Here is a 23,685-nt window from a genome sequence, read left to right as displayed (position 1 = left end):
GAGAGCATATTGAATGGCTGCATCACCGCTTGGTATAGCAATAGCACCATCCTCGATCGCATGGCGCTACAGAGGGTTGTGCGGACAACCTAGTACATCACTGGGGCCGAGCTCCCTGCCATCCAGGACCTCTATATTAGGCAGTGTAAAAAGAAGGCCCGGAAAATCATCAAAGACCCCAACCACCGAAGCCATAGACAATTTTCTCAGCTGCCGCGCAGCTTCTATGCCAAAGCAATACGACTGATAAATAGCTAACAAAATAGCTACGTGGACCGAGTTTAACTTGTATCTTTATTTACCTTTTATTTCTGTATTTGCACTGTCTATGCACACTCACAGGGCCCTACACACTCATACCCACTGTCACTCCAACACACACATGAACACTCACTCTATCATTCGCTCACTCACACATAATATGCACATACATTATACTGACTCTACACACCTGCACACCCACTCACATACAAGCTGTTTATCTTATATCCTGTTAACTAGTCACCTTATTCCTATACATATCTCCCTCCATCACGCCAGTATCCCTGCACATATAAACAGACTTTTTAAATATTTGCTGTATATAGTATGCTTACTTACTTACTTTATTGTGTATTTCATATTTATTCTTCTTCTAGTAATAAATGATTGATTATTGCATTGTTGGGCTTTGAGTTAGCAAGAAAGGCATTTCACTGTACTTGTGCATGTGACTTGAAACTTAACCTCCTGGGTTGTTTCCGTACAGCTCACTCTGCCTCTGTATGTGGTCTGCTTTTACCATGTACTGTAACTGTATGTTACATGAGTACTTCAGTTCGTGTCCAGTCTCAGGGGGGATTGGCGCTCTTATGTCAGTGCTTCGGGAGGTCTCTGGATGTCCAAATACCCGTGTTGTTTTTCAGGAGACACATTGGCTAGCTCTTGTCAGTATTTTTAAGAAAATGTCATCCTGTCTGAAACTTTGTTGAATGTTTGCAAAGAGTGTTCTCTCACTAGGCAACCATGTATTTTTCTGACGTCAAAGCTCTGAATACAGGTCGGTGTTAATAAAATATGGAAGGCTTCAATGCAGCGTCTAAATAGAGGCTGAAAGCAATCAGAAGTGCGTTGTCCCCCTCTGTTCACCCCTATAGATGATATCATATTTTTTATACATTTCTCATCTCTTTCATTGGCACCATCCCCCTCCTCTATTGTGGCCTCCCAGCTCTCTGTCCTGTGACAGTCTGCTGTTATTGATGCATAGAAAGACCACAGGAACATCAGAGGAACAAGCATGCAGTTTGTATTGTCACAGTCACTGCTTGCACCCTCACCACCAATTTGTGTACACACACACACACACACACACACACACACACACAAACACAACTAATATTGCACACACATACAGAGATCCCTCAAAGCATTTGGAATCCGCTTCTATAGTGCTTCCGTTCATCAACATGATGCATACACACACATACAAGATCACATGCATGCTGATGCTGTGCGCGATCCCAAACCCTCATTACACACAGTATCCTAGCCAGGCAGTAGAACAGAACCGGAGTAGGGTTGGAGTCCAAGTCCTAGCATCAGGTCAGAATAGGAGCAGGGAGCCGGGACAAAGGAAATGTGAATGTGCATTCAAAGCCTATTCATTTAGGAGTACCTGACTGTGTTAAACAACAACACAGAGATGTGTGAGAATAGCAGCACTGCTGAAACCTGAAACTAGCACAGCTCATCCTCCCTTGAGCTCAGCTGTTATTTCCATATCTGACCCATAATGGAACACATTGTTCCAAACTAAAGGGTTCTGATCCAGACCAACCGGTTATGTTCAGGTCCAACAGCAGAACAGAGCTCCTTGCCCCCCCCCCCCCCCCCCCCCCCCCCCCCCCCACTGTTCTGAGCGAGCCAGGATGCTGGTTCAAGACTGACTTGTCCTGCTCCAACTCTACAGAGCCTTGCGCTCGCATGCATTTCAGTTTCAGAGCTGGATGGAGACAAGCAGACTTCCCTGCTGAGTGTAAATATTTCGAGCCTTGCCTCTGTGGTTTACCAGTAATGTGACTAGTGTGTACGTGTCTTATTGCCGTGAGAACATTAACATGCTGTTAGCTTTTCCCACCACACTTCCTTTGTGACACTAACCACGTTTCCATACAGTTTTTATGCAAGTAAGTTCATACTGTATAAAAATAAATCACGACAGCTATGATGGAAACAAAGTGGAGGTACAACTCTTTTAAATGCAGACAGATCATTTGTTCCTTTTGACATGGTGGGATCTTTTTGTGTCTGTAAAATGTATTATGCGGTGGAAACACCTTTTTTATGCGCAAATATTGATATAATAACCTTCATATCAAAGTAAACTCTTGAGTCACGCAATGATATGGTGTGTGTGTGTGGTCCTCCCATTACGACTCGGGAAACCATTTCGTTTATTAGGCTACAGATGGAATAAGTTATGGTGAACTTCACAGGGCGGTGAAAGTGCAAGGTGAGCTTGATGCTCCTTTCCAATAAATATCGAGGGTCTTGTTCTGGTGACATGATCGATGATAGATGCTTGACTGCCGTTTGACAAATACAAATATTCTCGCTCTTATCCATAATCTCATGATGTAGGCCACCCAACCCTCACTGTATCTGTGAGATGTTGGCTAGAGTGCACGGACCAAGACTAGAGTAGGGACATTTGCTATTTAACTAAACATTTTACGTGACAAAACTATCGGTTCAGTTGAAAAATGTAACGGAAACCCATTGAACTTTTTTTTTAGAATGTTTTTTTGCTTGTACCAAATACAAATGTCATCGCACTGATTTTTATCCGCAGCAAGTCCATTTGGTTGAAACGCGCTACTGGTCTGAAAATTCACATGTTTTCTTTATGCTGACGTTCGACTGTTCGCATGAAAATCTGTCGCCAATTGGATGGAAGCCTAGTTACTGTGATCTCTTGAGCAACGTAGAACTGCTCAGGTTGTTGCGAACTGCTCATGGGAAATGAGTGTTGGTAAGATGTTGGTAAGATGTGGGGTTAAGACAGCTCGGGGTGTCCAACTGAAACCGTTTCTGCATGGTGTTGCTGATGAGACTCATGAACAGCCTCACACCAGAGAGTGGTTCCTTTAAATAGAATATGGAGTAATGAGGCCTTAATACGGAGCTATAAGAACATGTCCGCTCCAGATGTGTTCGAAATCAGTCCTTCCTGATGGGGTTTTAATCACCTCTTCGTGCTCCTGTGCTTTGATCTCTGTGGTAAGGGTAAAGTATACCAGAGGAGGAGGAACATGGACAGAGGGAAATGTGGTCCCTTTAAATCAGGACGCCGGATGAAAGAGAAATATGCAGAATTGTGCGACGTAAGAATATGAATAATTTTGGCAGTGTGCCCCGTGGGACAGGGGTTGACCAGAATGGTCTGAGGGTGAATGTATTACAGTAATTGCCTCAAAGGCGCCATCCCCTCTGATGCCTTGCCCCTCCCGTCGGGTAGATTGGGGGGGCTGTCGATCATGTGGGTTACCAATCGCTGCCGGGGGGCTCCGCTGCACGATGACCCTCTTCACTGAGAGAGAGAGAGAGAGAGAGACTCAGTGAAAGTAAACATTGCTTCATGACCGAACTGTGCAGACAGAAATTAGACCCCCAAAAGAGGCTGTGCTCAAACTGTCATCTGCTGATGAGGGGAAGGTTAATCCCTAATTACAAGATTACCCATCATTCAGTGTTTAAAAAAAAAAAAAAATACACTTCCTAAATAATCTGCCAGCTTCAGCAAGATTTTAACAAGCATCCCAGAATGATGAAATCCCCACACCATACGACAAAGGGGGAGAGGAAGACACATTCTGTCTTTGAAGCTAAAAAACGTGTGCTTTTCCGGGGAAGTAGTCAGCATCTCTGCAAATTTTAGAATTCTGTAACAAAAAAACAGAAGTGGATGTCTAGTCACAGTATGTAACAACATGTATTTCTGCATCAGTATTAATTATGCCTATCTGACTCTGTACTACTATAGCTACGCAGTAATGTAAATATTCATTCAATGATCATTACTGGACTAATATTTCACTATAACTAATCTAAACAATACATCTCAGTGAAGAGCCAGAGGAATGTGAATGTGTATGTCTGGGTCATGGTTTGGCAAGTTTACACAAAGCAAGCAGCAATGACATTTTTCCAGCATGTTTTTTTTAATCTTTCTCCGAATGTGCATAAAGTTCCCCTGTGGAATTCCTCTTAAAGCTTAAAACTGAGATATTGCAGGCTTCCATCTCATATCTCTGGTCCGTCAGGCCTCTCTACAATACAAGTCACAGAGCGACACAGAAACAGCCTCTCTTCCTCTCACACCGCCCCCCGCCCCCCCAAAACCACCCCCTCTTTCTCCCCTCTGTTTTTTCTTCCATTTAGCTGCCTGCTGGTCATATGAACAGTGCAAGTCTCTCAACGACAGAGCCTCTTCTCTCTTGAGCCTGAGTTTCACTCCCCCACAATGTCAGCCCACGCTGTAGCCAGCTCCACGAAGCCCAGTGCTACAGAACTGTATGTCAAAGGTCAAATCACAGACAGACCAAGTGATTCACTCTCACTCTACTGTCAAAGTCCAGAGACTGCTCGTGGAGATTTCGCCATAGCCATTTCCTTTGTTTAGGAAATTGAGCTCTAAACAGTTGTGAATATCAGTGTCAAAGTGGTATGCATATAGATAAGATTATACTGGTGTGTCTGTGTGAGGGATGGTATTGTTCTTTTGCCATTTTGAAGGTGTCTGTGTGTATCTCTGTGTCTGGTCCGCTAGCACACGTGTGTCGTTTCAGTGTTGCTATTTGTGTTTTTTTTTCTCTTGGTGTGGGTTTCAGCCCTGGCTGCATGGCTGAGTGCCTGTCAACACTGAGCCATCTAGAGGAGATCACACCAGACAGGAAGAAGTCCAGGGGAGAACCACTGCAATCGCTCTCTCACTCACAGATCATCACTGATACCACCAACCTACTGCATGACTGTTGCCCTGAAGACTTACCCTGGGTAAGATAAGGGTTAGGGTTAAAGCTAGGGTTAGTAGTTAGTTAGTTTGTCTGTAGAGCATCTACAGATAGACTATCCAAATAGTGTTTCTGCCCCCTCTGCCCCTGGTCCTGCTGGTTCTGTGAACTTGAATGCTCTGACTCTGCTTCTGCCTTGCTCTGGGAACTGACTGAGGGCGATCAATGCTGCAGTGATGGCTGTGAAATCACTTCATGTCATGGATAGAGCCCTGGGGCTCAGGGATGTGGAGAGAGAGAGAGAGCAGAGACACACTGCTACCGCCTGCTATCAACAGCAAATTCAGTCCCACTACAGCCTGACTGTGAAGCTAAACTCAGTGTGTGGCTAACTGGCTGGCTGGGGCTGTGGAGGGCTTGTCCTTCCCTGGCCGTTTCCACTATGTAATGACTTGTAGCTATAGAAGAGAGTGTAGCGGGTGTCTGTGTGTGAAGCAGGATGAGCTGTGACTGAGGTACAGTAGAGACCGGGGGTGGGGGGTCCTTCATCTGATCTGGAAAGGGCGATATGCAAGTGTTACTGATCGTCTGTAGAGCATCTACAGATTTGTATGCAAATAGTTTGTATGCATATGAATGCCAATGATTTTGGAATGAGATGTTCGACGAGCAGGTGTCCACATACTTTTGGCCATGTAGTGTACATGATCGAAGTTTGTTAGTTGGTATTCAACAGTCATAAAATGTGCCTTATTTACTTTTGAAGAACAACTAAAATATGTGACTTTGTCAGCTTTATAGAGATGACATAATGACTTACAGTGAAATAATGTAGTCATCAAATAGGCCTAAAACAAATTGTAATATACACAACAACTGAAATATTGGAATAAAGTAATGTGAATAAGCAGTAATGGGCAGTCACTACCATCATTGGACTTTTGTTAGTTTTATTTTTTGTTACAGCATTCAACCCACATAATGCATAGTGCATTTAATGTTGTTGTTTTTTAACTGTGATTTATTTTTTAATTATCTAACTGAAAATAAACCGACCTCAGCGTAGCTCTCACTTATCCAATCGAACGTTTGTCTGTCTGACAGGAAGAGGTTTTGAGTGAGTTGTTTTAAGTCTCTGCGGCTGTAGGCTTTGTGTTTTATCGATCCATACCATAGTGTGTTTATGTGTGCATCTATTATAGATCTATAATGGGTTCAACAGAAACCACATCATGGCAATACTTGCTGTAGATACTCTATGTAGGATGTACAGTAGCTTTCAAATGTTGTTAGGTTACAGCTAAAATTGACCTAAAAAAAAATAAAAAAAAGTTTTTCCCTCATCAGTCTACATACAATACCCAAATGTCAAAGAAAAAACAGGTTTTTAGACATTTTTGCTAATTGATTAAAAATCAGAAATCACAAATAAGTATTCAGACCCTTTACTCAGTACTTTGTTGAAGCACCCTTGGCAGCGATTACAGCCTCGAGTCTTCTTGGGTATGACGCTTGGCACACCTGTATTTGGGGAGTTTCTCCCATTCTTCTCTGCAGATCCTCTCAAGCGCTGTCAGGTTGGATGGGGAGCATCGCTGCACAGCTATTTTCAGGTCTCTCCAGAGATGTTTGATCGGGTTCAGGTACGGACTCTGGCTGGTTCACTCAAGGACATTCAGAGACTTGTCCCGAAGCCACTCCTGCGTTGTCTTATCTGTGTGCTTAGAGTCGTTGTCCTGTTGGAAGGTGAACCGTCGCCCCAGTCTGAGGTCCTGAGCCCACTGGAGCAGGTTTTCAAGGAGCTCTCTGTGCTTTGCCTCGATCCTGATTAGTCTCACAGTGCCTGCTGCTGAAAAACATCCCCACAGCATGATGCCACCACCACCATGCCGTAGGGATGGTGCCAGGTTTCCACCAAACGTAACGCTTGGCATTCAGGCCAAATAGTTTAATCTTGGTTTCATCAGATCAGAGAATCTTGTTTCTCATGGTCTGAGAGTCTTTATATGCCTTTTGGCAAACTCCAAGCGGGCTGACATGTGAGGAGTGGCTTCCATCTGGTTACTCTACCATAAAGGCCTGAATTAGTGGAGTGCTGCAGAGATGATTATCCATCTCTGCAGTGCCTCGACACAATCCTGTCTCGTAGCTCTACGGACAATTCCTTCGACCTCATGGCTTGGTTTTTTTCTCTGACATGCCTTTCCAAATCATGTCCAATCAGTTGAATTTACCACAGGTGGACTCCAATCAAGTTGTAGAAACATCTCAAGGATGATCAATGGAAACAGGATGCACCTGAGCTCAATTTCGAGTCTCATAGCAAAGGGTCTGAATACTTATGTAAATCAGGTATTTCTGTTTTTGCTGAGGAATTGTTTTTATTTAGTCCATTTTAGAATAAGGCTGTAACGTGACAAAATGTGGAAAAAGTCAAGGAGTCTGAATACTTTCCGAATGCACTGTATGTTGTACGTCTTTTATCTTGTATGTTTACAAGCCCCATTGCTTCTTGACTTTATACACTGCGTTGTTTCACAGTCCTGCTGAGATATAAATCTCTCTTCCTTCCTGCACCGACATCTTTAATGCTCCATCTCACTGCATTTGTGTTGATACCGCAGAGACACTGTTGGCACTTGGCGTCAAGGGTGAGAACCTGTGGTCAGGGACCGGTGTGGGGGAGGAGGCGTTAAGGGGAGGGAGTGCAGAATGGAACAATCCTCCTGACAGCTAGCAGAGCTCTCAACGAGTATGCTCACAACACCATTAGACGGTCCAAAAATGGAACCCAACAAGGCAGCCAATCACAGCAGAGAGAGGTCCTACCCAGCGTGGGACTATGATGATAACCCATAACCCTCTGGCTGCTCTAAAAGCCTGAGAGAGATTAGCTAGGAGGAGGAGAGAAATTACTCTACCACAGAGGTAAGATTGCATCTGTCTGGTGCTTTGATGCTAATACAACAGCTTTAATGTGATAGAGGGGTAGTGTGAAGTAGAGGTCATCTCAGATCTGGAAATTTAGATCCAAATCAAATTGGATTTGTGAAATTCACATCTGACATTTTTTTGCAAAATCAATACCCCCTCTGATTCGGATCCGAGGTGGACCAGATGTGACCCGAAATATGTCAGAGAATCGGATCCAAATTGGGTCAGGTCTGTATCCGACCCAAATGGATCCGAAAGAATAAAAAAATGCAGCTGTATTACTGCGCATGCAAGCAGAATGTCTTTGACTTCACAGGCAGTGAACGTTAACACTCAGCGTGCCGGAATTCCATAACTACTAGAAAGGCCATGACCGTCATTCTGACCATTTGATATTTCAATTGTTTAAATATTCCATAATAAAGAATTAATTGCTAAATGAATGCATTTATTATGTTAAAATATGTCATAAGAAACATCAGGACACCAAATGCAACAGTCAGAAAATGTATTTCTTGATCCAGAAGCGCGTAGACTGTAAATACTAATAACAGATGATAGTGTATTTTCTGACTGGAAGACAAGTTGCCTGCCCACCAGGCCCGTCCAAACTAAACCTAAACTTTATTGAAACTACACCTATAATAATTATTATTATTAACGCAACACAGCAAGATGCATTTGGCAGCATGGGGATGGGTATTTTCATGAACAAAGAAACAAGGAGCTTACCAAATAGCACTTCTTCCATATCATCTTACAGAGGTCCATTCTGTGTTTTTAGTTTTGGGTTTTTACATCTAGCCTACAGGAACATAAACTAATGAAAAATGTTATGTTCTTTCAAATATTTACGTTTTGTATTCTGTTACTGAACACCTTCATAAACACAACTAAATGACATTGGCACGAAGGGGGGTTCTATGAGGCCAGGCTTTTCTAGTTAAATGGATTTATTAGACTGGTGGCTATTGGTGCTCCTCAAGGCCTGGCTAGTCTACTGTTAAATATGATATGGTCATTTTGACCGTCATGGTGCTTTTAGGATGAGATGCTCAAAGTTTTTGTCTTTTATGACATTTGTCTGAGAGTACTGCTAGACTGTAAAATACACATATGTTTTGGAAGAGTCAGGTGTAAGGTTTATATTGAAATTACAAAACTGAAAACAGTCAGGTTTCCGGCCTTGGGAGTTCTAGTGTTAATGTTTCACATGCATTTTCTCTTGTAGGCCGATCTAAAATAATTTGAGTTGTGCTCTACACACTACAGCCTAGTATTTTCATAAATGACATCCCTAATTAAAAATGTCTACACAAGAAGGGAATGGGTTTGTGTCAAAAACGCACTATAGGCGCGTCCCCTCTCCAGAATACACTCTCTGTTTCCCGTTAATTTGTGCGCATTCATTGTTTCATTATGTGACTTGGGTAATGTATTAATGCTCGAGTGCCAAATCAACGCGTGTTTCTATTTGTCTTTATTACATCTTTTTGATATTTATGAGTCTTATTTTTGTATATATTTTTATGTTTATATAGTTTTAAATGTTATTATTTATTTGTGTTGTTCCAAATGTCCGAATAAAAATGACAGTTAGTGCAGAATAGTTGTTGTTTTTCTTTCTAAAGGGGGGGTTCGCCCTGGGAGCCATACAAGCTAGAACCGCCACTGGCTGATCCCATGAAATAGGCTACCTGAACACTTCTCCGTTGTGCAAATACAGCTGTGTCTGTTCCAAGCTCATTGGCGCAGGAAACGGTGAAACGGTGAGGGCCCAGTTAAAACAAGTTAGTCAACATGTGTCGGCATCCATGTGGAACGCTTTCGACACCTTGTAGTCCATGACCCGACGAACTGAGGAAGTTCTGGGGACAAAGGGGGGTGCAACTCAATTTTAGTGTTCCTAATGTTTTGAACACTCAGGGTACTGTATATGTATGTACGTCTCCGTGTGTCCATGTGACTGAGTGCAGTTATACAAGACGATGTTGTGTCTGAGGTATCTCAAACACTGATGTCTAGGTTGACTGGTTTCCCCTGCAGCAGGAGAAAGTGGAGCTGGGTAGCTGTGAGTGCTGCAGTGACAGCAGGTGGGTAATGGAACAGCTATTTGGGAGGGGGGCAGCAGGCACACAGACACACTGCTAATTGGGGCTTATCAGGTGTTGCTGGGAAAGGGAAAACACCACCTGGGGCTTTTGTGAGAGCAGGGAGCTATCAGTTGGTCACATGACCACAGTGCGGGGGGGGGGGGCTTTGTCTCAGTGTGGTGTTAGGAACCGGATAATTTTGTCCACCAGCCGGCTCTCTGTCGAACCGTCTGGTTTTACAGCGCCTCAGAACGGGTCTTGAAACAAGCACTGGTTTTAATTGGCTGATCAGTAATAATTGGCTGATCTCTCTCTCTCTCTCTCTCCCGTCCATCATCATCATTTGGATAACCCTTAGAACCTCCCCCCTACATTGTGGACTTCAAAGTGCAAGCAACGCCGGTGAGTTTGGAAAATCTGAAAGTACGCATCTTAGAAATAGTTTTCACATTTAAAATGTATATGCCTGAACTCAGAATCAATTGGGCTTCCCAAAAATTATATGGTTAATGAAAGAGAACATTTATTTTTCTAAGTCCCATCTACTACAACCCCCTTTCAAGTCCCACTTTGTTGCACAGTGTTACCAGGCTGTATGTACCAGTCGAGCCAGAGGAACCAGAGGATAAGGTTTCAGAAGATCTTTACTATTTAGCCTCCTGAATATTCAGCATGGTTCATTTGAATATCGTAATAAATACACATTGCTTGATAAACTTGGAGCAGCTTTGATTATGTAAAACAGATTATCTGGTTGTTTTTAGTTCTGATCATTTGTGGATGTAAAACAACCTTGGTGTTGGAGACAAACAAGATGGGCTACATGGTGACAAACTAAACTCAGGAAAAAAAGAAACGTCCTCACTGTCAACTGCGTATATTTTCAGCAAACTTAACGTGTAAATATTTGTATGAACACAAGATTCAACAACTGAGACATACACTGAACAAGTTCCACAGACATGGAATAATGTGTCCCTGAACAAAGGGGGGGGGGGGGGGGGGGGATCAAAATCAAAAGTAACAGTCAGTATCTGGTGTGGCAACCAGCTGCATTAAGTACTGCAGTGCATCTCCTCCTCATGGACTGCACCAGATTTGCCAGTTCTTGCTGTGAGATGTTACCCCACTCTCCCACCAAGGCACCTGAAAGTTTCCGGACATTTCTGGGGGGAATGGCCCTAGCCCTCACCCTCTGATCCAACAGGTCCAAGACGTGCTCAATGGGATTGAGATCCAGGCTCTTCGCTGGCCATGGCAGAACACTAGCATTCCTGTCTTGCAGGAAATCATGCACAGAACAAGCAGTATGGCTGGTGGCATTGTCATGCTGGAGGATCATGTCAGGATGAGCCTGCAGGAAGGGTACCACATGAGGGAGGAGGATGTCTTCCCTGTAACGCACAGCATTGAGATTGCCTGCAATGACAACAAGCTCAGTCCGATGATGCTGTGACACACCTCCCCAGACCATGACGGACCCTCCACCTCCAAATCGATCCCGCTCCAGAGTATAGGCCTTGGTGTAATGCTCATTCCTTCAACAATAAACGCGAATCCGACCATCACCCCTGGTAGGCAACTGACAAAGTCAGTGAAGAGCACTTTTTGCCAGTCCTGTCTGATCCAGCGACGGTGGGTTTATGCCCATAGGCGACGTTGTTGCCGGTGATGTCTGGTGAGGACCTGCCTTACAACAGGCCTACAAGCCCTCAGTCCAGCCTCTCTCAGCCGATTGCGGACAGTCTGAGCACTGATGGAGGGATTGTGCGTTCCTAGTGTAACTCGGGAAGTTGTTGTTGCCATCCTGTACCTGTCCCGCAGGTGTGATGTTTGGATGTACCAATCCTGTGCAGTTGTTACACGTGGTCTGCCACTGCGAGGACAATCAGCTGTCCGTCTTGTCTCCCTGTAGCGCTGTCTTAGGCGTCTCACAGTACGGACATTGCAATTTATTGCCCTAGCCACATCTGCAGTCCTCATGCCTCCTTGCAGCATGCCCAAGGCACGTTCACACAGATGAGCAGCGACCCTGGGCATCTTCCTTTTGGTGTTTTTCAGTAGAAAGGCCTCTTTAGTGTCATACCCTTTTGTAACTGTGGCCTTAATTGCCTAAGCTGTTAGTGTGTTAACGACCGTTCCACAGGTGCATGTTCATTAATTGTTTATGGTTCATTGAGTAATTCTCAAAATGGCGCCGGAAGAAATGGTAGCAGTTTTACGGGTGCCCAACCAATTGTGCTATTATGTGTTTTTTCGCGTTATTTGTAACTTACTTTGTACATAATGTTTCTGCCACCGTATCTTATGGAAAAAAAGAGCTTCTAGATAGCGATCACTCGCGTCAGATTAGACAAAGATTTTTTTCTAAAACAAGCAGGACGCACAGGACATTCTCCAAGCACCCGACAGGGCCGCTATCCCCGCTATTTGCAAGAGGAAGCGATGCAGGTACAGAGGACAAAGAGCCGGATGCCTCGTGAGGACCCGCAGAAGGCGAGGGGGAAAGCTGCCGTTATCGTCAATACTACTCGCCAACATGCAATCATTGGACAATAAATTAGACGAGGTACGATTACGAATATCCTACCAACTGGACATCAAAAACTGTAATATCCTATGTTTCACGGAATCGTGGCTGAATGACGACATGGATATTCAGCTAGCGGGATATACGCTGCACCGGCAAGATAGAACAGTACACTCCGGTAAGGGGAGGGGTCTATGCATATTTGTAAACAGCTGGTGCACGAAATCTAAGGAAGTCTCTAGATTTTGCACGCCTGAAGTAGAGTATATTGTGATAAATTGCAGGCCACACTACTTGCCTAGAGAGTTTTCCGCTATACTTTTCGTGGCTGTTCATTTACCACCACAGACAGATGATGGCACTAAGACCGCATTCAGTCAGCTGTATAAGGAAATAAGCAAACGGGAAACCACTCACCCAGAGGCGGCACTCCTAGTGGCCAGAGACTTTACTGCAGGGAAACTGAAATCAGTTCTACCAAATGTTAAATGTGCAACCAGAGGGAAAAAAATTCTAGATCACCTGTACTCCACACACAGAGACGCGTACAAAGCTCTCCCTCGCCCTCCATTTGGTAAATCCGACTAAAACTCTATCCTCCTGATTCCTGCTTACAAGCTAAAATTAAAGCAGGAAGCACCAGTGACTCGGTCTATAAAAAACTACAGGACTGTTTTGCTATCACAGACTGGAACATGTTCCGGGATTCTTCCGATGGCATTGAGGAGTACACCACATCAGTCACTGGCTTTAACAATAAGTGTATCGAGGACGTCGTCCCCACAGTCACTGTACGTCTATACCCCCAACCAGAAGCCATGGATTACAGGCAACATTCGCTCTGAGCTAAAGGGTAGAGCTGCCGCTTTCAAGGTGCGGGACTCTAACCCGCGAGCTTACAATAAATCCTGCTATGCCCTGCGACGAACCATAAAACAGGCAAAGCGTCAATACAGGGATAAGATTGAATCATACTACACCGGCTCCGACGCTCATCTTATGTGGCAAGGCTTGCAAACTATTACAGACTACAAAGGGAAGCACAGCCGCGAGCTGCCCAGTGACACGAGCCTACCAGACGAGCTAAATCACTTCTATGCTCGCTTCGAGGCAAGCAACACTGAGGCATGCATGAGAGCATCAGCTGTTCCGGACAACTGTGTGATCACGCTCTCCATAGCTGACGTGAGTAAGACCTTTAAACAGGTCAACATACACAAGGCTGCGGGGCCAGACGGATTACCAGGACGTGTGCTCCAGACATGTGCTGACTAACTGGCAGGTGTCTTCACTGACATTTTCAACATGTCCCTAATTGAGTCTGTAATACCAACATGTTTCAAGCAGACCACCATAGTCCCTGTGCCCAAGAACACAAAGGCAACCTGCCTAAATGACTACAGATCCTTAGCACTCACGTCCGTAGCCATGAAGTGCTTTGAAAGGCTGTTAATGGCTCACATCAACACCATTATCCCAGAAACCCTAAACCCACTCCAATTTGCATACCGCCCAAACAGATCCACAGATGATGCAATCTCTATTGCACTCCACACTGCCCTTTCCCACCTGGACAAAAGGAACACTTATGTGAGAATGCTATTCATTCACTGCAGCTCAGCGCTCAACACCATAGTACCCTCAAAGCTCATCACTAAGCTAAGCATCCTGGGACTAAACACCTCCCTCTGTAACTGGATCCTGGATTTCCTGACGGGCCGCCCCCAGGTGGTGAGGGTAGCTAGCAATACATCTGCCATGCTGATCCTCAACACTGGAGCTCCCCAGGGGTGTGTGCTCAGTCCCCTCCTGTACTCCCTGTTCACTCACGACTGCATGGCCAGGCATGACTCCAACACCATCATTAAGTTTGCAGACGACACAACAGTGGTAGGCCTGATCACCGACAACGACGAGACAGCCTATAGGTAGGAGGTCAGAGACCTGGCCGGGTGGTGCCAGAATAACAACCTATCCCTCAACATAACCAAGACTAAGGAGATGATTGTGGACTACAGGAAAAGGAGGACCGAGCACGCCCCCATTCTCATCGACGGGGCTGTAGTGGAGCAGGTTGAGAGCTTCAAGTTCCTTGGTGTCCACATCAACAACAAACTAGAATGGTCCAAACACACCAAGACAGTTGTGAAGAGGGCACGACAAAGCCTATTCCCCCTCAGGAAACTAAAAAGATTTGGCATGGGTCCTGTGATCCTCAAAAGGTTCTACAGCTGCAACATCGAGAGCATCCTGACTGGTTGCATCACTGCCTGGTATGGCAATTGCTCGGCCTCTGACCGCAAGGCACTACAGAGGGTAGTGCGTACGGCCCAGTACATCACTGGGGCTAAGCTGCCTGCCATCCAGGACCTCTACACCAGGCAGTGTCAGAGGAAGGCCCTAAAAATTGTCAAAGATCCCAGCCACCCCAGTCATAGACTGTTCTCTCTACTACCGCATGGCAAGCGGTACCAGAGTGCCAAGTCTAGGACAAAAAGGCTTCTCAACAGTTTTTAACCCCAAGCCATAAGACTCCTGAACCCCTATTTTTAAGCTGCTGCTACTCTCTGTTTATCATGTATGCATAGTCACTTTAATTATACATTCATGTACATACTACCTCAATTGGGCCGACCAACCAGTGCTCCCGCACATTGGCTAACCGGGCTATCTGCATTGTGTCCCACCCGCCAACCCCTCTTTTACGCTACCTCTACTCTCTGTTCATCATATATGCATAGTCACTTTAACCATATCTATATGTACATACTACCTCAATCAGCCTGACTAACCGATGTCTGTATGTAGCCTCGCAACTTCTATAGCCTCGCTACTGTTATTTTTCACTTTCTTTTTACTGTTGTTTTATTTCTTTACTTACCTATTGTTCACCTAATACCTTTTTTGCACTATTGGTTAGAGCCTGTAAGTAAGCATTTCACTGCAAGGTCTACACCTTTTGTATTCGGTGCACGTGACAAATAAACTTGGATTTGATTTGAAGCATGGGAAACAGTGTTTAAACCCTTTACAATGAAGATCTGTGAAGTTATTTGGATTTTTACGAATTATCTTTGAAAGACAGGGTCCTGAAAAAGGGACGTTTCTTTTTTTGCTGAGTTTACATAGCTTTGATAATGACCCTATATCTAGGCTATGCAGCATGAGCATACACGTTTCGTGATGCGTCTTCGGCTCCTCTCTTGATGCAAATGTGCTCCCTAAAGCGTTTTTTGATTTCCTGTATCTCTGACACCTGAGAAATGTATGTCTGGTGCTTGTCTTCCTGTCTCTCGCTGCTGCCTTTTATCTCTTATTTCCTCTCACTCTCTTTCCATCCATCCATCCATCCATCCATCTCTCTCTCTCTCTTTTTACACACTCACAATGGCGACACCATTCTCCAGCCTGTACTGTTTGACCAAGACCCCTGGTCCTGCAGTAGACCATTGAACACTAATGTGGGTTAGAGTAGGGCCTTCAGCCATGGAAATACAGAAACCTGAGGCTTTAGGTTCTTGCACCAGAGTAAAACCTGCCAGTGGAGCCACATGAATCTCTCATAGCACACAGACCTGTTCTCTCATTGGATCTAGGCCTACCTCTGTGTAATCGATCATCTCAGTCACTCTCATCACGTCCTGTTGTTGAAGGAAGGAATCGTGGCAGGTGTGTTTTAGTCTTGGTGCTGCGCATGTGTTTATCTGTTATGGCTACAGCAGCTGGGATATGACAGTGATGTGTGATGTATGAGGGGTCAACACAGTGCACAGCTTTGTCTCGTGCCGTATGAGGTTCGGGACTACAGAGCAGTGGAGCAGGAAGTCTGCTGCTCTCATGTCCTGTCTGTCAGCTAGTTGCCGTGGAGACGTCTGGGCCTGTGTGGCACAGGGCAGGGCAGATCAAGGGCGAGACAACAGCACTGCAAGTAAACCAGCCCATCAGGTTTCACACGCTGTCAAATCCCCTGATCACAGAGATGTCATGTGGCACGCCAAGGTCTCCACGGTGACGCACAGTCTGACGGGACCTTGAGCTGCTGTCTACGAGCAAATTCGGAAAACAGTCGGGTAACTCTCCTTTACAAATCTGACTGAAGAGAACTAACTGAAAGATGAGCTGAGAGGAAGGAAAAAGCTGCTTCCAAAACATCACATCATCTCCTCTTGCTCTGTTCAATCTCAGCAGTTTTTAGAGAGCTGGTTTATATTGACTCCTCCAATAACAACATCATTACCGTCTGCAGTAGTAATGTAACCTGATGTAATTACACTGGTGCGGCTGGCAGAGCCACTCAGCCTCAAGCCCTGATTTCTCTCTACTTATGGACACAGGAAACCGGGGGACGGGCGGAGACCTGATGCTGTGATTCTGGAAAGGAAATAGGAATATATTAATTGAATTGAATCAACTGTATTGTTCCACAGAGGGGACATTGGATTTGACCCCAGCATAAAATGGGCATACATCAGCACACATCCAACGGCTAATACAGTTGCAGTAGCCCTATTGGGAGTAGTCTGACCAGGGAGGGAGTGACTCCAGCATGGCTTGGTGTGGCTGTGTTATTCAGGCTGAAAGGCAGAGCTCCTCCACACTGAAGGAGACTATTGTTCTTTTGTTCCTGCTTGAGGAAACAGCAGAGCATGCTGGTTATTATTGGTAGCCAAGAGCAGCTTTGTGTGTGTTCAACCTATGTGTGTGTGCGCAGCTGGACTCGTGTGCTGCTCTCCTCAGCTCTCTGTGTGTTGAGTATATACTCTTAGGTGTGTGTGTGTTTTGTGAAAGTGTGTATAGGGCTATGTTCAGTACATTTCATTCCTGTGTACGGTGCATGGACTGGCACATGACGTTGAAGCCTTCCATGACGGCTTATATGTGGGGGTCTGTGTGTGCTGGTATCAGTGTGTGAGTGCATGAGGTTTTTGTGTGCGTCACAGCGATGTCTCAGATTCCTGCCTTTGTGTCCAGATGCCATTCCACATGGGCACGCCGCTCATTCCACTCTCCCCAGCCCAGCCCCGCTCTCCACCCTCACTGAGGTTTGTCACAGCCCAGTAGACAGGACGACAGTTAGACTACCTAGCTAGCTACCCAAACCAGCAGTAAAACCATTTAGAATAGAGAAATGAAGCAGGCAGCAGCAGTTCAGGCTGTAGAGAGGAGGCGTGCAGTGAAAGCATCAGGATCAGGTTACTATGAGCTGTTCTCCAGAGGCATCTCGTTACCGTCGACGTATTTAAGAGAACAGCTCAGATTCTAATCAGCTTTCCAGAAACTCTTTACTGCTGGACAGCTTTTATTTTTGTTTTAACAGACCCTCCTTTTGCTTTCACCACTGTTTTGACTTCTGACTACTGATTCCAATCTTTCTTTATGGACAAGTGTGTTATTTGCATGCATTTGTGTCAAGAGAATTTTGAATCCCAATGATAATAACTAACAATCAATAAGCTTTGACCAATCCCCGAGGTTTGTAAGACCCTGGGTTTAATAATAATTAGTCAAAGACTCAGCTTCTGCAAAAGGTCTGTACAGTTTATTCACGAGAACGTTCTGAAGTCCATAATACAAAGACATCCATTTTATAACTCACTCTCTATTTACGCACATACCTCCACACAAACAGTAGATATCCTACGCACATACATACATACACACAAACAGTAGGTGGGTTGTATCCCTCCCCAGAGTTCTCACCACTGTTTATCACTACCCAGCGCTGTCAGTTCCATTCCCCCGAGATTATAGGAACCTTGAAAATGACTCCCTGTCCTATCATAAGTTTCTCAGAGTTCTAGCCAGGTCGGGTCAAACACAGTTGAATTGTTATTGGTATTTTCTTGGACACACACACACACATTTCTATCCCTCACCTGTCTCTACCAAACCTTATTGTACTTATGTTTAGTACTTTAATCATTCATTATACATGCTATATAAACTAATAATCACTAATAGTTACGTTTCAGGGTGGAATATTTTAATCATTACCTTTAAACATGTAATTCCCTTATCAATTTGTTTGAAAGTAATTATTTAAACTGTACCATTCAAATGAACGGCTTAATTTGAATTCATTATTGAATGTAAATGTTTAAGGATAGAGTGGATCTGAAAACCAGTAACACACATCTGCTAATTAAAATGTTATGACCCAACTGTGGCTTTTACAACTATCTTAACCAATGACCATGGGAATAGAGTTTTCATTTCACTTTAGATTGGTTAATCATATACTTCCCACAAGTCTGGAAAGTCCCCATCTTTCTGTTGTTTACTTATTGGTAGGGTTGTGAAATGCCCTCCACGGTTTGGGGGACTTCACATTGAGGCCTGCCCCTGGCCCTAGTCTGGCTGATCCACGATCTATGCTGCTATGCTGGAGTTAGAGGGAGTTCAATGGAGTTAAATGTTTCTCAGTCCGACAACAATGGTGTGACGGAGCAGAGTGTTGACAGCAAAGTGCTTAGAAATGGTGAGAGGAATCCTCGGTAGACGGACAGACCTGGCTGCTGTCTGTTCTAGCCTGATGGACCATTAGGTTCTGAGGCTACAGTCTACAGGTGATCTCTGTCTAGGCTACTGTTCTGGAAGAAAAATATCTGTTTCCTATGTGTCCTCGTACTGATTTCCCTAGGAATTACAGTTCCAGATTGGTCAAAGAGTGTAACTCTTCATGGTAGGTTATTATGATGACGTAAACCTTGCCCTTGAGTCTCTCAAAGCTCAACACTAATACACTATCTCCTTACTGCCATTCCAATCCTGTTGCACAGACAAAAGCAGCAACTGTCTGCCTGTGTGGGTGTTTAGCTGGAGATGTAGCAAAGGGACAAAGTACACAGTGTATTTGCAGGATTTGCACATGTGGTCACACACTGTCCTTTCTGTGTAATGCTCAGGGGAGAGTTGTGCCTAAAGGCAGACGCCAGATCTGTCCAGATTGGATCTATTTTTGAACCCTAAGAAATGTCTGATCACCCCAGGTCCACAGGCCAAAGCAGGCCCTATGGCAGTAAGAATCAGTCACACACACATCACACACACAACTGCTCTGATTTGTGTCTTAAGCAAGTCTGACCTTAATAAACTATTTCACTGTAACACAGACCAACTCATTACTTTGTCTCCCCTAGATGAGTCGACACTTGAATCAACCTTTTTCCCCCTTTAAAATGTCTATTTTAAGGGATATTTAAAAAATAAATAATTCTACTTTATATTCATCATCTCCAGCACCACCCCAACGTCAACATATGCGGAAATTATGCTTTTCTATGTTTTGTAGTAAAAAAGGTGTTTCCAATGATATCATCAACCAATTAGTAGGCATTGCCTTCTCATAATTGGTTAAAATCACACGATGCACACTATTATATGCCCTGTTGGTAATCCTGACCATGTCTCTCTGTTTCTCTGCAGGTGACCCAACCAGGCTTCCTGGGCAACTGAGACGTGATTCTGGGACGGGCACAGTCCCTCCCCTCAGCCTGCCTGCCCTGCGTCATCCCCGTCTCCCAGACGTCTCCTCTTGAGAGAATGACCATCGGCCCAGACCAGCTCTACCGTCACCATACCAGTGTGTGAATGACTCTTTGCCGAAAAGCCACCGTGCTCTGCCACCCCGTTGTTGCAATGAAGAGCAAGTATTCCCAGTACTATAACCAGACCCTGATCCATGCCTACTATGTGTTTGCCAAGGACATGACCTGGGAGGAGCTGGAGGAGCGCACCAACGGGAAGGCCCATCTCAGCTCCCTCAACATCGTCTTCGTCATCATCTGCAGCATCATCATTCTGGAGAACTTGCTGCTGCTCATTGCCGTGTTCCGCAACAAGAAGTTCCACACCGCCATGTTCTTCTTCATCGGGAACCTAGCCTTCTCCGACCTGCTGGCCGGCTCAGCCTACATCGCCAACATCTTCCTATCAGGGCCAAGGACCTTTGAGTTGGTGCCGGTGCAGTGGTTCATCCGGGAGGGCACAGCCTTTATAGCGCTGGCCGCCTCCGTCTTCAGCCTGCTGGCCATCGCCATCGAGCGCTACATCGCCATCACCAAGGTCAGGGTGTACGGTTCTAACAGGACGTGTCGTATGTTCCTGCTGATCGGGACGTGCTGGGTCACCTCCATCCTCCTGGGGGGCCTGCCCATCATCGGCTGGAACTGCATCAACAACCTGCCTGAGTGCTCGGCCTTGCTGCCCCTCTATTCCAAGAAGTACATCCTGTTCGTGGTCACCATCTTCAGCATCATCCTGCTCTCTATCGGCATCCTTTACGTGCGCATCTACCTGATCGTGCGCTCTAGCCACCAGGAGGCCACCAACTCTCCGGCCTACGCCCTGCTGAAGACGGTCACCATTGTGCTGGGCGTCTTCATCGTGTGCTGGCTGCCCGCCTTCACCGTCCTCCTCCTGGACACCTCCTGCCGCAGGCTGGACTGCCCCGTCCTCTCCAAGGCAGACATCTTCTTCGGCATCGCCACGCTCAACTCGGCACTCAACCCGCTGATCTACACGCTACGCAGTAAGGACATGAGAAAAGAGTTCCTGCGCGTGCTGTGCTGCTGGGGACTGCTGACCAGCGGGCGCCCCACCGACCGATGCCTGGTGCCCCTCAAGAGCTCCAGCTCTATGGAGCACTGCACCAACAAACACGAACACCAGACCACGCCCATCATGCAGGCAGAGTGCACCACCTGTGTCTGACCCGATGCAATAATCACACAGTGTGTGTTTCTGAATGTGTGCGCGTGTCTGTTAGACTGGGTGTGTGAGAGGGATAGTGTGTGTGATGGGGCTGTGTGCAGGTGAAGAGACTTAAAGAGGAAAGCACACCTGTGAACCCCCCATCCCCACTCCAGACCTGCCACACAGACGACCGTCTGTCTGTTTGTCTGGAGAGATGTCACAACATCGTTGACTCTCATTACAATCATACCTGTGTGAATTCACAATCAGCATTCAACCGATTCGCCACAAGAGCGTGATAACACAATCATCCTCGAGTGAATTCACTATTATTCAATTAATTCACAATCATAGCTGAGCCTTTTCTTTTTTTTTAAACAATGTTTTAAACATTTTCTTAGGGACTTTCACAGAGTGGAGTCACAATCTTTGTTGAGGGAGTCTTGATTATAACGATACATGAATTCATGTTCTGCATGTTTTACATGTATGCAGACTCTTATGGAAAGCCAAATCCACAGACACCATATACATAATACATAATCGTGATGCTGAGTTGTTGGAGTGTTTTACTGCGCCCTGATAATGGAAAGCTTTCACATATTGCACTTTGTAGACATGTGATTGTTTATGGCTGTCACCCTCTTGAAAGGTTAAACCACAGAAGTTTCCCTGAGTGAATTATATATGTATGGATTCATACAGTACTCATCATATAGAGAGACGTGAGGCACCCAGGCAGTGACTTGTCCTCACTCAGTACTGCACTCCATGCAGGCCAAAACCCTTACAATTACCCCTCTAAACCAGGGCTATATATCCTCATATATTAACATGCATAGATCCCTTTGATTAACTGCAAAAACAAAAGTACTCTGCTTACGTATATTGCATGACATTCTAACGCCTTTGTAAGAACTAATGTGTATTGGTGTACTCCAGTAAGTTCAGCTTGTTCATTAACTCTCTCTCTCTCTCTCTCTCTCTCTCTCTCTCTCTCTCTCTCTCTCTCTCTCTCTCTCTCTCTCTCTCTCTCTCTCTCTCTCTCTCCTCTCCTCTCCTCTCCTCTCCTCTCCTCTCCTCTCCTCTCCTCTCCTCTCCTCTCCTCTCCTCTCCTCTCCTCTCCTCTCCTCTCCTCTCCTCTCCTCTCCTCTCCTCTCCTCTCCTCTCCTCTCCTCTCCTCTCCTCTCTCTCAAATCTGTCCCTCTCGCAAATCTGTCCCTCTCGCTCTACTGTTGTCTTTTGTAACTAACGTTTCCTAAGAGGAAGGCCCAATCAGACAACGCATTTCCTGAAGTGAGTTGGCACTGATAAATTTCACTCAATGACAGCTGCCCAGAAGCCCATACCCAACAGGACTGTTGTCTTAACGATGTTGTAGCAACGCAGTGGCAGTGTGCTTTCTGTTATTATTGGGCCTTGCTCCAGGGGAATGGGCCTGAATGTAAGTATGAAGTGTTTGGAGCGAGACCGCTCTATTTTTGACAGTATTATTGATCATTGAGGTGCAGAGAGTGGGATTAAACAGGGTAGGTCAATCTCACTGTGAAGTCTTAAAAACAGACCACAACAAATAACAGGAATATCACCACCAAGCCAGTCCAGGTAGAATGGTTGAAAAATAGTACAGTGTCCTGTTCAACACTGGAAGACATGGGATTAGTCCAGAGTAGACACGTCTCATCTTCCCTAATCCCAATTATCCCTCTCCCCCTCCATAAAGGAGAGAAGATCCAGTTTAACGGGGAGCACAGGTCTCCATTCCCTTCACACGAGAGGTCGTCCTCTTTATTGTCTTAGGTGCCTAAATAAACTCTACTTCGTCTAACGACAGGAAGTCCTGTGTTTCAAAAAGCGGTTCCTGTTGTTCAGGAAGAACCTCATCTGCCTTTGTACAGACACACACTCACTCTCACTTGGCCACGCTTCTGGTCCTCATCATGCAGGTTTTTGCAGCCTGCTAGTTAGACAGCGAGCCCTAGCCTGGAATCCAAACTGATATGCTCTGTTTCACAATAAACTGAGAATATAAATGTAGATTCCAGGCTAGGCCAGACCAGTAGGAATAGTGAAAGCACTTTGGCAGATTCCATATTGCCTGACTGCCTGCTCTCTCCCGGGGTTTCTTAAAAGACAGCGCAAACATACCTATCACTTCATTCATGTGTTGCCTAACCCTGTATGATTTGTATAAATATATGAATGACTATGTAAGTATGTACAGTATGTATGTAAGAACTGTGTTCATGTATGGAATGTCTTGTGTGTCCAGTAGCATGATGCCTGTGTCAAACCGGTACATCTTAAACACTAATAGTGGTACATAATTGTTTTTTTAAATGCATTCCTTTTTATAAAATAAATGAAATCTAAAGAATCCAATGTTTTGTGTGTGTGTTTTTAAACAAAGTGAATGTGTGCACACAAGTTCATATTTGTT

The 23,685-nt window shown here is 45.1% G+C and overlaps 1 protein-coding gene across 7 annotated transcripts in view; it reads left to right on the top strand.

Moving 5' to 3' along the window:
• LOC106607212 (sphingosine 1-phosphate receptor 2) overlaps nt 1-23,622 on the top strand; it is a 32,103-nt gene extending 8,481 nt beyond the window's left edge. The window contains exons 2-4 of one of the 7 annotated variants that reach the window (XM_045720480.2): nt 4,872-5,037; nt 10,380-10,444; nt 19,977-23,622. In XM_045720480.2, coding sequence (XP_045576436.1) covers nt 20,142-21,263 — 1,122 coding nt within the window. In that variant the 5' untranslated portion in view covers nt 4,872-5,037; nt 10,380-10,444; nt 19,977-20,141 and the 3' untranslated portion in view covers nt 21,264-23,622. Of the gene's footprint in view, nt 1-4,871; nt 5,038-7,195; nt 7,923-10,379; nt 10,445-19,976 lie in introns of those variants that run through there. The other 6 variants (XM_014203936.3, XM_045720481.2, XM_014203939.3 and 3 more) reach the window with 6 other exon arrangements.
• Nucleotides 23,623-23,685: the final 63 nt, after the last annotated feature.

The sequence above is a fragment of the Salmo salar genome, chromosome 06, assembly GCF_965601325.2.
Source record: "Salmo salar chromosome 06, fSalSal1, whole genome shotgun sequence".
Classification (NCBI taxonomy): domain Eukaryota; kingdom Metazoa; phylum Chordata; class Actinopteri; order Salmoniformes; family Salmonidae; genus Salmo; species Salmo salar.
Note: the sequence above shows the minus strand (reverse complement) of the source record. Positions and strands in the feature narration are given on the sequence as shown.